The 13427-nt window shown below is 30.0% G+C and overlaps 1 protein-coding gene across 4 annotated transcripts in view; it reads left to right on the top strand.

Moving 5' to 3' along the window:
• The window catches only part of LOC121113874 (neurexin 1), a 312301-nt gene that overhangs the window by 239888 nt on the left and 58986 nt on the right, over window positions 1–13427 (top strand). For all 4 annotated transcript variants that reach the window (XM_071886617.1, XM_071886619.1, XM_071886618.1 and 1 more), the window contains exons 5-7: window positions 19–45; window positions 2100–2252; window positions 5778–5930. In XM_071886617.1, coding sequence (XP_071742718.1) covers window positions 19–45; window positions 2100–2252; window positions 5778–5930 — 333 coding nt within the window. The remainder of the gene's footprint in view (window positions 1–18; window positions 46–2099; window positions 2253–5777; window positions 5931–13427) is intronic.

Genomic DNA, 13427 nt, shown 5'->3' on the forward strand with positions numbered 1-13427 from the left:
ATATTATGTCTCTTTCAGCTAACGAATACACGTTCTGCTTGTCATGTAAGTTTATTTTAATATGTAAATAGGGTTTTTCGATCACTATGGAAACTTCCTCAAAAGATAAAATAACTATATTCGATATATTGACTTTGTTAACTAATCATTCCTTTAACCTAATTAACGAATCAAACGACTGGATTCACAAACCAAGTTCCTATATTGTCAAATCAAGTTTTTTTTTCTAATAGATGTCATAATTAATACAAGAATTTAAATTATGCTACATTTATTTTATAAGAATATGAAATAGTTCTAAAATACAAAATATTTAGTTGTTGTAAATTTTAGATATTATTTACATCCAGAGTTTTTAACATCCCGTTCCAGAAAAAGCTGTTCCATAATGCAATGCTTGATAAATCACGCCATATCAGCAAATGATCAATCTTTACCAATTTTTATAAGAATTATAAATATTTCAATTTAGCAAAAATGAAGAAAATTGACAACTTATTATTGAAAACAATTCAACTCCCTAAAAGATGATCTAATAATATGTTGTGGAAAAAGTAATTTCATATTTCAGGCTTTTTTTTCATTACAAAGTGTATCTTGTTCATAATTGGTCATAATGGATCGTCCGATATATTGTTGTAAAGGTGGGAGAGTATACGTCAAATTCTTTTAGGGGAGGATTGAGCTTGGCTGATTCAGTCGTTAATTATCGTGCTTATAGTAAGGTGGTCTCTAAGGAAGAAATTAGCCATATTTTACATATTTACTACTTGAAAGAAAAAACACGTTGGAAGCGGCCAAGGCGCGTTGTGGTGAATAATGCACAACCCATTGGCAGATCTGTCGTGGAAAATGTCGATAAAATCATGGAAAATATCAATATAGACTGTAATTTTAGCAGTTGTAGCATCGCCGAGGAGCTGATTTTTTATCATAAAATCAATTTGAACCATTTGCAGAGGTCTGGATACAAAAAAGATACTCAAGGCCTATTAAAATTGATTTTCCAAGTTTTATGCCAATATGGGCAAGTGTTTCTGCGAGGGGGGAATATGGATTGGATTCTCGTCCGCAACAAGTTTTCGAACATAATGAGGCATACTTGTCTTAAATTGGAGGAGTGTAACAATTCTTCTAATCAATGAAATAAAGTGAACATTAGGAAATTACTTTTTCCAAACCTAATATATTTGCATATTCACGGCATTTCCTCACTAAAACAAAAATTCAACATGTTATTTGTTGTCAGCTGTCGATTTTTCTGATTTTCAGTGTTCTGCAGATTGATTGGTTGAATTAAAATTAGCTATTGTTGAACTCTGATTCTTTGTAATGGTTAGGAAGAATTGTCTAATTATCAACTGATTTTTGGCACTTTTTTTTGGTATGAAAAGTAGTGTGATACAATAGAAATTATGATATTTTTAAAATTTGTAAATTAAAACTCAAAATTGTATTCGGGGCGTAAGAAAAATAAATTTAAAAGAAATAGCCCTTTTAAATTTATTTATGTTGCCACCGCAAACTACATATTTTTCACACCACTTTCCGAATAATATATTTTTTATTTTGCTCAGGGCCCATTGGTAAACTTTATCATCTTAGTAGTTTAAAAAAATTTCCTTATAGTGGACTTTCTAAAATTTAAGACTTTTAAGGAGACCTATAACAGAAACAGGACTTATCATAAGCCCCCCGTATTAAGAATCGATACAACTCTAACAAATAAATAATGGCGTATTTGGAAAACGGCGTTAGTTCGCAAATATTAAAATTGACACTGTATTTTTTTAGCATTTGATTTCGTATTACTCTTTCATTTATTTTTGGGCTAAATTAGTTATATTTTAATCATATAAATTCTTGGTAAGTTGTGAACAATTCTTAACAAGGAATGAATACTAATTATACTATGGTAGAGAGGAATTGACTTACTATCAACAGATTTCAGACATTTATCTATTTTTTATCAAGAAAAGTTCCAGCAATACAATAAATATCAAAACTTTATTTTAGGTATTTGACAAAATCGGATCGAAAAACCCAATAAATTTACAAATGATGTATTTATATAATATTATACAATATCCGTTTCTTAGATACTTTTGACCGTGGATGGAATATATTCAGAAAAATGGATGACTACTGGAATGTTTTACATGCTTGCATCCAGTAAGGTTTTTATTGGAGGAAGTGATGAGAACACTTTGGGTCAGCTCAAGATCCCTAACTTCATAGGGTGTTTAAAAAAGGTATTAATATATAAAGGCATTTTATATCAAGTGTACATATTTGACGGCCAATTTTTGGACAGGGTGTATACTTCTAATTAAAAACATCATGCACAAAATTGTAGGCTTAAGGTTTCTACTTAGTGGCTCCTGAAATTTATAGTATTTTCTAATGACCAATGAGTTCAAAAGACCACAACTTCCTTCATAATTTAATAATTTTTAGGGTCTTGGTACCAAAAGTCTTGCAAAAATAAGCACTATTTTTTTTTTTACGTAAGTCTATTACAATCAAAACCGTCTTGACAATTTTGGCAAAAATTCGAAATGGCGCTATATACAAGTAATTTTGTCTATTTATTCTAAAGATTCTCTCGATCATATTTAAAAAAAATTAGAGTGGGCCATGAGTAGGTGTGGAATTTTTGTATAGAAAAAGACTCTTTACTATTTTGAAAACGAAAAAGGGTTGATACGTCTATTACTTTTTTCTATAATGATCATTATTTCATAGATCATCGTAGTGTTAATATCTCTCTCTAAAGTAAAAAAATTATATCCCATCTTTGGTACTAACTGTTTTAAAAAGGCATAATAAATTTCACTAAATGTAAAAGGTTATCCCCTTTATAGCAGTAATACACTTTCTCTCACTTAACAAACAGCTAACGTTAAAGAGCAGAGTTGTATAAAATAAGTCCACCCGATATTAAAAATCACAGAAAACCAAAAATAACGTGGTAATCCTGACAATTTGAAGAATTTTTTGGGAGGAGAGCAGCTTAGCTGTCATGGCTTTTATTAAATCAACTATAAACAGCTGTAAGAGAAGGGACATAAACACAAATTCCACTCCTTAAACAGAAAATCACTTTGATGTGAATCCTCCATTCTACTCCGAGTCCAGCAAAGACTTACAATTATAACTCCAAAGTAAACCTTCATTGTTACTCTCCGTCTTTCATGAGCACACGCACACAAGTTATTACTTTATACTTAGAGGTTATGTCCTTTAGAATTAAATAATAATGACAACAGCTTTGGAAAAAAACAAAACTATATAACCAACTAAGAGGAAATGACGTCACGAATGTCTTTTGATTTTTTTACTAAGCAATTTACAGTTAGTAAATATTGCAAATAGAAGCTCGAGTTTTATGAAGAAAGTACTTTTATAAGTACTAGTCTTGTGATAGATTTTTTGTAATATTTGAAACTAATAATAAATATATTAACATTAGTTAAATTAAAAAAATAGTTTTTACTTTGTATTTAAATGTTCCCTTCTCAAAAAATATAAAAAAACGATAACATTGTTGGAAAATAAAAAATCATTCATAGATTTCAAATACAGAAAGAATAGATGGAACGACGCTTCTCAATGGACAACACGATCGACAAAAATTATTCCCTTCAACTCTATGTGCGTAGATTGTTCCTAGAGAAGGAAATATACTTCATGTATATGGACTTTAGAGAAGATGATCCCTAGGTCAGATGAAGTAAATGTGTAATTCAATCTGATCAATTAAAGAAAACAGTATTTCCTGCTTTCTAGTTCGTATTTTATAGAACCCTAATAACAGCGGTCTTCATTCATTAGTACCATAAGTTTCAAGCCCATTTATTGATCTCCCTCTACAAAAGTTCCATCCCTATCATTGGGATTACCTTCACTCCGAGCTTGAAGAAAAAGAGGTCAGATAATGAAATGATTTTTTCTTTTTTCATTAAGAAAATATTTTTATTCCTTGTGAGATTTTTACTAATTTTCTCAAATTGGTTTCCATGGAAAATACAATCTTATATATAGCTATATGAATATATAAGTACACTCAACAATAACTCAAAAACCGCCTTGGGTCTATTACATCAATAAGTATGCATATTTTATGTAAATATCTTTTTAAATAATAAAAAATATATATTAAAATAAATAGAAAATACATGCAAATACAATTTACAATTTTTTTTTATAAAATGATCGATAATTTAATTTTGCAATAAATTCGCAAAAATAAATACAGATATTATCTGTCTCTATTAGTTTATTTTTGTAACTCAAAGAGTATATGCTTATTATTTCAATACAATTGATAAAAGAGGCCACAAGAATTGTTGAAAAAACCCCTCATATAAATAAAAGGTCACGCTATCAAACTATAAAGAATAAAAAGTGCAACATTAATCAAAATATTAGAAAGTTTTATTTATAACATAGATTTTATTTTTCAGGAAGATTAATTTTGAAAATTTGGGACTGTGACGTAGACACATTTCAAAAACATGCCTGAACACTTTCTTCCAGATTAACTAACCCTCAATTATATTCCATGAAAGCTAAAACTTGACAAGACTTCCTCTAACTTTTTTTTAGTCTTTGTTAATTTACCCCCGACACACCAATATATAAGGCCAGGGTTCCCCTTTTAAAAATATTTTACACCAATATCTTTATTTTTTGCAGCTTATTAATTACTAAATTTTTTACTAATAATACAAAATGGCAATACCTTTAATAAAAAATGTTTTGTTTTTCTTAAATGTACGTTTCACTCGACTAGATTTAGTAAATTTCCAATATTACTTATCACTAATTTCAGATACATATTTTTTTTAAGCCCTGCAAAACACCCCAGACATCCTCTTATCTAATCAATTCCCTTCATTACATCTAAATCCCAATATATTGAAGATATTTGAATGCTGTTTTATATTTTAAGTAACAAATTAGAAAAAAAACCCGATCAATTTTGGTTTTAAAACTAAATCTACGAACGAAGAATTCAACTTTATCTGAATTAAAATCTAAATTATCAGAACATAATATTGCCTCTATTTAGATAATTTTCTTCCAATCAGAGTAAAACGACGTCCATATGTCTACTTTTATATTGGTTGGAATTTAATTTTGACATCATCTACCGTTAATGCGGATTTTTAATACAAATTATCCATCCCTATAGATTACGACCTTTCTATTAGAATTTGGATCTAACTTTTGGCCCATCTACTGTTACAGTAGTTACCTTTTTACTGGTCCTTTGAGTAAATCCTTGATGTTTTTTACTGCTTTGGGAAGTGTTTTGTGCATAATAAATGAATGACGATTTGGCAGTGACGTTCTTGTTTCTTCATCTCGTTCTTGCATCATTTTGAATGATTTAAGAACATAAAATCCCAGGTGGATAATTTCTCAGTGTCACCCTCAACATACATTTGAATCTCACTACAAAACTAGTTTTTATTTCTATAAACCAATTTTAACAAATATTTATAGATATAAATAGAACTTTGTCAGTATATAATTTATTGAAGTTTTTTCTACCCTCACTAAGATATTACTTCAAATGCCACACAAAATATGTAGAGACATATTTATTTATTTATGTGTAAAAATGCCATAATTACCCTACTTTCTAGCAGCATTTAATTTATAGTATAGAACGTCCATTGAAATATTGTTATAATAAATAAATGTCTTAATAACATTTTGGCAAGTTATTAATTCATTAATTTCAATATCTATATATTATTCACTTGTAGGTGGAATTCTCTGCAGACTCCCTCTATCTACCCATTCTCAAACTAGCAAAAGAAGCATCACGACTCATTGTCATTCATGGAAGAATAGGCTTTAATTGCCGACCTACCCCTCCTGTTCTCCCAGTGGCTTTTACTTCTGGAGATACTTATTTGGTAAGGCAAAATAAATTGTATTTTATAACTTAAATTTATATGCTATTTTGTTTTTTACAATACCAATAAAATATATTTATTTATATCATATTTGAATTTACACCCTTAGTTCATATCAATGTAGATGTTATCTATCTTTGCACATGTGTATAATATTTTTTTTTAAAAGGTAATATTCAAAATAATGCAGTAGATAGTTAATATGTACTATGTACCGTTCCGCATATAAAATATCCAAGTATACTCAAGAGCTTAAAAAATAAGTTTATTGAAGAATAAATGTGCTTATTCTATACTTCTACTATAAGAATAAATGTGCTTATTCTATACTTCTACTATAGCAGTGTCTGTATATAAAGTTTCCCTTAAAATAACACTTGTACTCAATAAGAGGGGGGGGGGACAAAATGGAATTTATCTATAAGCCAATTCATTCCACAATAAACTTTCCGAAATCACTTTTTCTATTATTTTTATTGATTCTCTGATAGGGAATGAGAGGCAATCAGACTCAATATAACCCATAGTGTATATATAGAGTTCTCCTTTTAAAAAAGGTATTCCATTTCTGGGTACATATACATTATAGAAAGTCTTTATCTTGTGGGTATATGTAATTAATTCTTCACAACCAATCGGAGATGGAAGAGGGATGCATTGATTTTTGTTCTAAATGCGAAGCTATAAAGATTCATTTATATATTCTATAAGTAGAGCAGAGTAGAATTAGTTGACTTCAAATTCAACTTTAGGCATATTACTTCGCTTATAGAAGTGATAGTGAGATCTGAGCGTTTTTTTGCTGTTGTTTTTACATAGTTCAAAATAATATATATTTTTTTTTTTTTGCATTAATTTTATAACATAAAAAAGGGGTATCATGTATAAATTTGCCCACACGTCACAATTTATCTTTCTATTACGAAATTGAAGACGGTGACAGAGGATAGTTGAAATTCAATTCTTGCAATCTTTTAAAAATAAGGAAATAACTTTGGAACGTCAAGTGAAGGAACGCGAATTGATGGTTGGAAAGGAGAAAGATCTCGACTTTTCGGAGTCATTCGGATAATTAGTACAATGATACCATCCAAGAAGAAGAAGTATTTCTGAAATATTATTCGCAAATAGGAGTTGTTGGACAGCTTTGGATCTAAATATTTTCTTTTAGAAGGATTATGAATTAAATTTAAACAAATTGGAAATTTGGACTTCTTTAATTTAATGTTTTTAATTTGTTTTAGAGTGTTTCTTTTCTTTATTTACATAAGTAATCCCTTACACACAAATAGACCTTCCATCTACTTTTGTGATCCTTCGAAGGGCAAATTATCCGAATAACTCGAAAAAATTGAGATCCTTCTTTTCGCTTCGTATTCCTTCACTTGACGTACCAAAGTTATTTCCTGATTATTAAAAGGTTGCGAGAATTGAATTTCAACTCTTCTCTATCGCTGTCTCCAATTTTGCGATAGAAAGAGAAAGTATGACGACCGGACATACTTATACAGGATTCCTGAACAAGTCCGGGGCTTCATACATGCATGGTCTTATTTTGTTTTAAATCCACCAATTTCAGTTAGTACCGACCTTCAAAAGACAGCTGTCAAAATTTCACTAATATTTGTTCTTTAGTTTGTGGAGTAATTGCTATTTGTGACGCTGCTTTTGTTATTTTCAAAACAATGGATCAAAAACAATCTCATGTTCTAATTTTGCACTGTGTCTTGATGGGGAAAAATACTGTTGAAGCTGAGGAAAGGCAAGAAAAGTATTTTGGGGACTTCTCTCCATAAATCAATAAAAAATGATAATAATATTCAAAAAAAAAAATTATTTTTAACGAAAAAACCCTGTTTCCTTTGTTAAGGCCGGTACATTTCACCCCCATATGTTACTTAATCTTCTGTTATGGACCTGGGGTGTTTATTTATTAAATAAACACCCCCGGTGGAGTGTGTGTTATGATAACAGTTTTTACTTATCCAATGTTTGTGTCCACCATGAGTTGGGATTTAGTATAGGTAAGAATTTCCTGTAATATTTTTTCCTACAGCAAAAATTCGAAGGGCTTCTGTCAGTTAGTCATAAAAATTATCCATAAATGATTTTACATGCAGAAAAAAAAATACTTATGTAATATGGGCGTAAACTTAACATTTTTTATTTTAGAAAAAAGTCAAATTGTTTATTAAAAGCGGTTTTTTTCACTACACTTGAGGACCTTATCAAATAAATATTGTGTTGACTAATATGAAGTGCGTCATACTAAGCTTTTAAAAAATAACAAAAACATATAAGAAATATATTATTTTTCGTGTGTATAAAAATACCTATAAAGGCTTGCTTGCAAGAGTAACATTGATAATTAGTTTTAATATCTCAAGCTATAAAATCTGACTTTTGAAAGTTATTTGATATTTTTGACTTTGAATGATGAAATATTAATACTCTATAATGTCTAGATATTTGCATCCGGTGTTATTTTAGCTTCTTTTGTAGTTGATGCGACAAATCTTTCAACATTTTGGGAATGGCATGGGATGTCTAGTAAATCCAAAAGTTATCCTTGAATGGACTTTACAAATTCTTCATTTTTTATGTCAAAAGTTAAAGGAGGTTGCATTAAAAAACTATTTGTAGTCAATGATAAATCAACTAATTCCAAATAACTTTTTGCATTGAAGTTTAAGTAATCAGTTGGGCGATTATATTGCCTAACTAATCCAGTTTTTCCTTTTCTCTGTCTTTCATGATTATATTGACTGCTGTCCTTCTGGTATTTTTCCCCAAGTCAAATAAAGCGCCTAAAGTATAAATTATGGGTGTGCAACGAATAAATTTACATTGAATGAATTTGTAACTACATGACGTTCCTCTTTTGTAAGATGCTGACTTCCTTGATACAATGTAAAGAAATAGTGCTGAGAAGCATATCAAACATGATGATTCTTTTTAATGTATACAAATGTTGGTCCATAAATATTAAAAATAATCACTACAAATTTTTTAAATTCTTCTGATTTGAATGTAAAGTCTCCTAAAAGTTATAGTTGTAGTAATTCATCGAGCATTTTGAACGGTTCCTGGATGGTTTTTTTAGGACAGGTTTTCTGATTGAATGTGGTCCATTTTGAACAATTGTTTTTGAAAATTTTCTATAAAGTACTTTTGATCCCTGCTGAGTTTGTTTAAAAAAAGAGTAATCGACATCTAGAATGTATCCTTTGATGGCTTTATATTTTATTGGATCTGTTAGGGATTAAAAATTTGATATGAACATTCCTAATTATTTTCTAAATGTGTCGGATCTTGTTGTTCTTCTATGATACAATTCAAATAGCTTTTTTAAGGGTAATTCATCAAAATGGAGCATGCCAATAACTTATTATACAGCAGTGTCTAATTTTTGATCAAGAACCCTAATTTTTTCTCTCTGTTTTTTTTTTCTATTTAATATTTTCTTTCTTGCCTACGAACAAATTTCGAATAATTATCTCCATAGACTTACTGCCTTGTTAATGGATGAACCAATCATGAGTTTCTTAAAAAAGTTTTGATCCATAAAGATATGAAATTCATTCTTTGCTATTTTTTTTAAGAGGTCACATGTATAATTCTTCACTTTAAAATAACTAATTTTCTTATTAGCATAGCAAGAACATGGCTAGGATGTCATCAAAAACCATGTAAAGAGAGGAATGTACCAAAACCAATCTAAAGATGAACTTGTTGGTTAGTTTTTGGAAAAGATATCAGATCTTTTTGATTGGTAAAAAATGGTTTCATAAGACACACTCTAAACTGTTCATCTACAACAAAGATAGAAATATCATCCTTATATCTTGTATTAATTAACGGACAGAATTTAAATTAGTGCTAGTGTATTTTATTTTTTTCAAAAAGATCCCCAAATTATGTAAATCTATAGCGTAGGAGCGGTAAAATATACACAGACTCCTGTCAAAACTGTGTGTGTTAATAACTTATATTTTCAGGACTAGGTTTTCATCTAATTTCAGAAATATAAGTAAATTCATTAATAAAAAAGAAGTCTTTGTCAAATCAAAGATAATCAAATATGGAACAATTAGAATGGAAGTAAATGAACTACGTTCATGTTTTGCATAATTGTGAAAGAAGACAACATATATTCTTTTTCCACCTCGGAATTTCCAACTATGCTACTAAAATAACCAATAACAACCCCATAAGATTTTATTTCCAGAGAATATTCCTTTACATTTTATTACAGAAATTTATGTTACACAATAATTAAAAACCAACGCAAAAGTTATCGCGTTTAAAAGAAGTAAAAATGTCACAATTTTAGACATTAAAGGTCTTAACATGTTGGATTCAACTCTGAATACTCCTTAAAAACTGAAATGAAACTATATGTGACATACCAATAACCAATCAAAACTATGATAACAGTTCATTTATTATTTATAACAATATACCATTTTATTTGAATTCAAACTTTATAAAAGTCATTTCACACGAGTTGATATTTATCTTAATGATCATACAATGAAGTTAGTTATTTCTTATGAAGAATTGATAACTTTTGAACCAGCTTGTTTGTTTAAGTAAACAAATCAATTTTGAAAAGTTTGACGAATGCTTCGTCACAATTGTTTCATTTCGTTTGGCAATAGATTGATATCCTTAAGATACAATATTTAACATTTTGTTTAATATTTAGCTTGATACAAAAAGCTGACTCGTGAGAGAAAAATAAATTTTAATTGAATATACTTCAGTTATCATAAACGGATTTATCCATTTTTCCTGTTTTAGAAATGATAGGAGGATGACCGGTTACAAAAAAGAGCAATTTTTAAAATGGAAAACATGACAAGGCTTGGTAGAATAAATCCTATCTTAGATTTGTTCACTAATATAACGGCCAAACGGGCTAAGCTTTTGTCGTACTCTTTTTAAGCAGTACCTCAGTTATAAGTAGGGATGTGAAAAAATGTTATATTCTTGTGAGTTTAAATCATAAACAAAAGTATATACAGGGAGTGGGATCAAATTGTCGCCTACTTTAAACCTTGATAACTTGAAGACGACACTATCAAAGAAAAAACGGGTTACCAAATAGGAAAGCTATTCTTGTCAGCTGACGATACGTAGTTCAGTTAGCATCATGTCGTCATCATATTAGGAGATAAAGAGCTATAAGTGGAACGAGGAGCTTTCGAGGTCCGCCGTAGTTATGGCATTGGTTAATAATCGAGGTGAAATCTCCAATTCCCCGATTGCTTCAACCTTAAGAGTGAATTTACGGGCTGTTTAGCGTATCCGTAAGAAGCTAGAGGATAGCTGGGATGTTGATGCCACCATAAAGAGGGCACCCAAGGAGGAGGGCGCCGACAGGAAGGTCAGGGACACCGACTTTGTCGACAAGGTGAAGAAGATGGTTGAGGCTGACCCTACCAGGTCCATGCATGAAAGCCAGAGACAGGCCCTGGGTGTGGCAACAGGACTCAGCACCCTGCCATGTGTCCAAAATATCCATGCAGGGGTTAACCGAGAACTGTTATGACGTCGTAACCAAGGATTTGTGGCCTCCTAACTCTCCCGACCTTAATCCTTTGGACTATTTTGTCTGGGGCTATGTCAAGAGACATACCAACAGACATCCCCATAGCACCAAGGCCAGCCTGATGGACTCCATCAAGGAGGTATTCGGCAACATGGACAATGAGATGGTCAGAAGAGCCTGCGGCCGGTTCAGAGGCCGTATTGAGGCCGTTATTGATGCCAACGTTGATTATATCGAATGAATGGCTACTTTATACCTATATGCTTGTCATAGTTTTGGTTTTCAATAAAAAAGTTAAAAAATGTATATTTTGTGTTGTTTTTTGTAGAAAAATATTTTGGCGACAATTTGACCCCCACTCCCGTTATATCGGCATTTGATAGACGACATTTCTGCTGAGAATGGATCTCCATAAAAACTAATGTACTCTTTTCTTGCTAATACGTTTAATTTTTTCAAAATAGGGAGAAATAATTTAACAAAAGCTTGTAGGTTACAAACATATACTTTTTAGCTGTATGCTCAAAAAGATTTAGACAACTTTCACATCCCCATTTATAAGAGATAAATTCAACTAAGTGGGAGTCCTCTTTAAAATAAGTATTATCTATCTAAAAAGATTATACAACATTTGCCCCCTTTTTTTCTGACTGTCTCACTTGAAGTAACAAAGTTAATATCGAATTTTCTCCAATACAAAAACAACGCAGATATTGGGTATTTGGGCAGGTTTGACATGTTGCATTGGTTTATGGACCCACATTTACTATCACTATTTTCTAATTATTACTTTGCGAATGTCTGTACATTGAATATTACTTTCATAAAGTATTAATTGTAAATATTTTGCAAATAAAAATTTCTGCATACTTTAATCTACAGGTATAGAAAGAGCAACTCATCTCAAAATAAGTTTGAAAAAGTTTTTTGATTTTTTTCCAAATAGAAGTTATTCAGACATATATATACAGTGTACATTTAAGTTTGCTTAAAAAGTTATAAACATGTATACCAAGATCATAAAACGAAGTTTTATGTATATTGAAAGAAAAAATTTACTAAATTCTCTCCAAAATCCCGTTTTATATTTGAAAAAACATTTCTTTAAAAAAATAAAAAAATGAATAAGTAAAGGCTAACAATTAATAATTTAGCTTTGACGTTGAAATAATTTTAAATTATTAAACAATCAAAGCATCTACTTCCATTAAAGTTCTTGCATATTTTTTATCTCTGGCTTGACAATAAATTCATTTTTTTTATGGATTTACCTATATTTATGACATTAGTTAAAAACATAGTCTTGAATGTATATGTCTTCAACGCATTAGTAGATTAGTACAATTTTTAACGGGAGTCTGGTTATATTTTACTGACCCAACGCAATATATTTAGTACAATTGTATATAGGTAATATATAGCTGTATAAAAAAATGATTTGCTTTAAAAAAAAAAAAAATTAAAAATAATCTAAACTAATTTCAACTCCTATAATTTTAATTTTTAGTTATAAAATTTGGGATCATCTACCATGAACCTAAAGTTTGACATCCTTTAAATTATGGTGCCCCTTCATAACATAAATTTCTTTAAGAGGAATTTCAGATCTTGTTTTTATTAATATAATAGCTTTAAATCTTGTAATATTCTTTCATCGACCTAAAATTAGGTACCTTCTGTAAGTTTGGTCGTTCCTTAAAATATTCAGTGCAGGGGAGAGTACTTGAATACACTTCTTTAGTTTTATGTGACCTTTTTATTTTATAGTCCTAGAGCTGGATTGTATCAGGATACAAATAAATGATTAACTGATACATTTGGAATTGATTCTCTATAGATGAGAAAGCTTTCTCTGAAGACAAAAGAATGGGATTTCTTACAGAGTTATTAAATATCGCTGAATTCAAGATCTTTCCAGACGTACAGAATACTTATAATTCAAA

This window comes from Lepeophtheirus salmonis, chromosome 2, assembly GCF_016086655.4.
Source record: "Lepeophtheirus salmonis chromosome 2, UVic_Lsal_1.4, whole genome shotgun sequence".
Taxonomy (NCBI): Eukaryota; Metazoa; Arthropoda; class Copepoda; order Siphonostomatoida; family Caligidae; genus Lepeophtheirus; species Lepeophtheirus salmonis.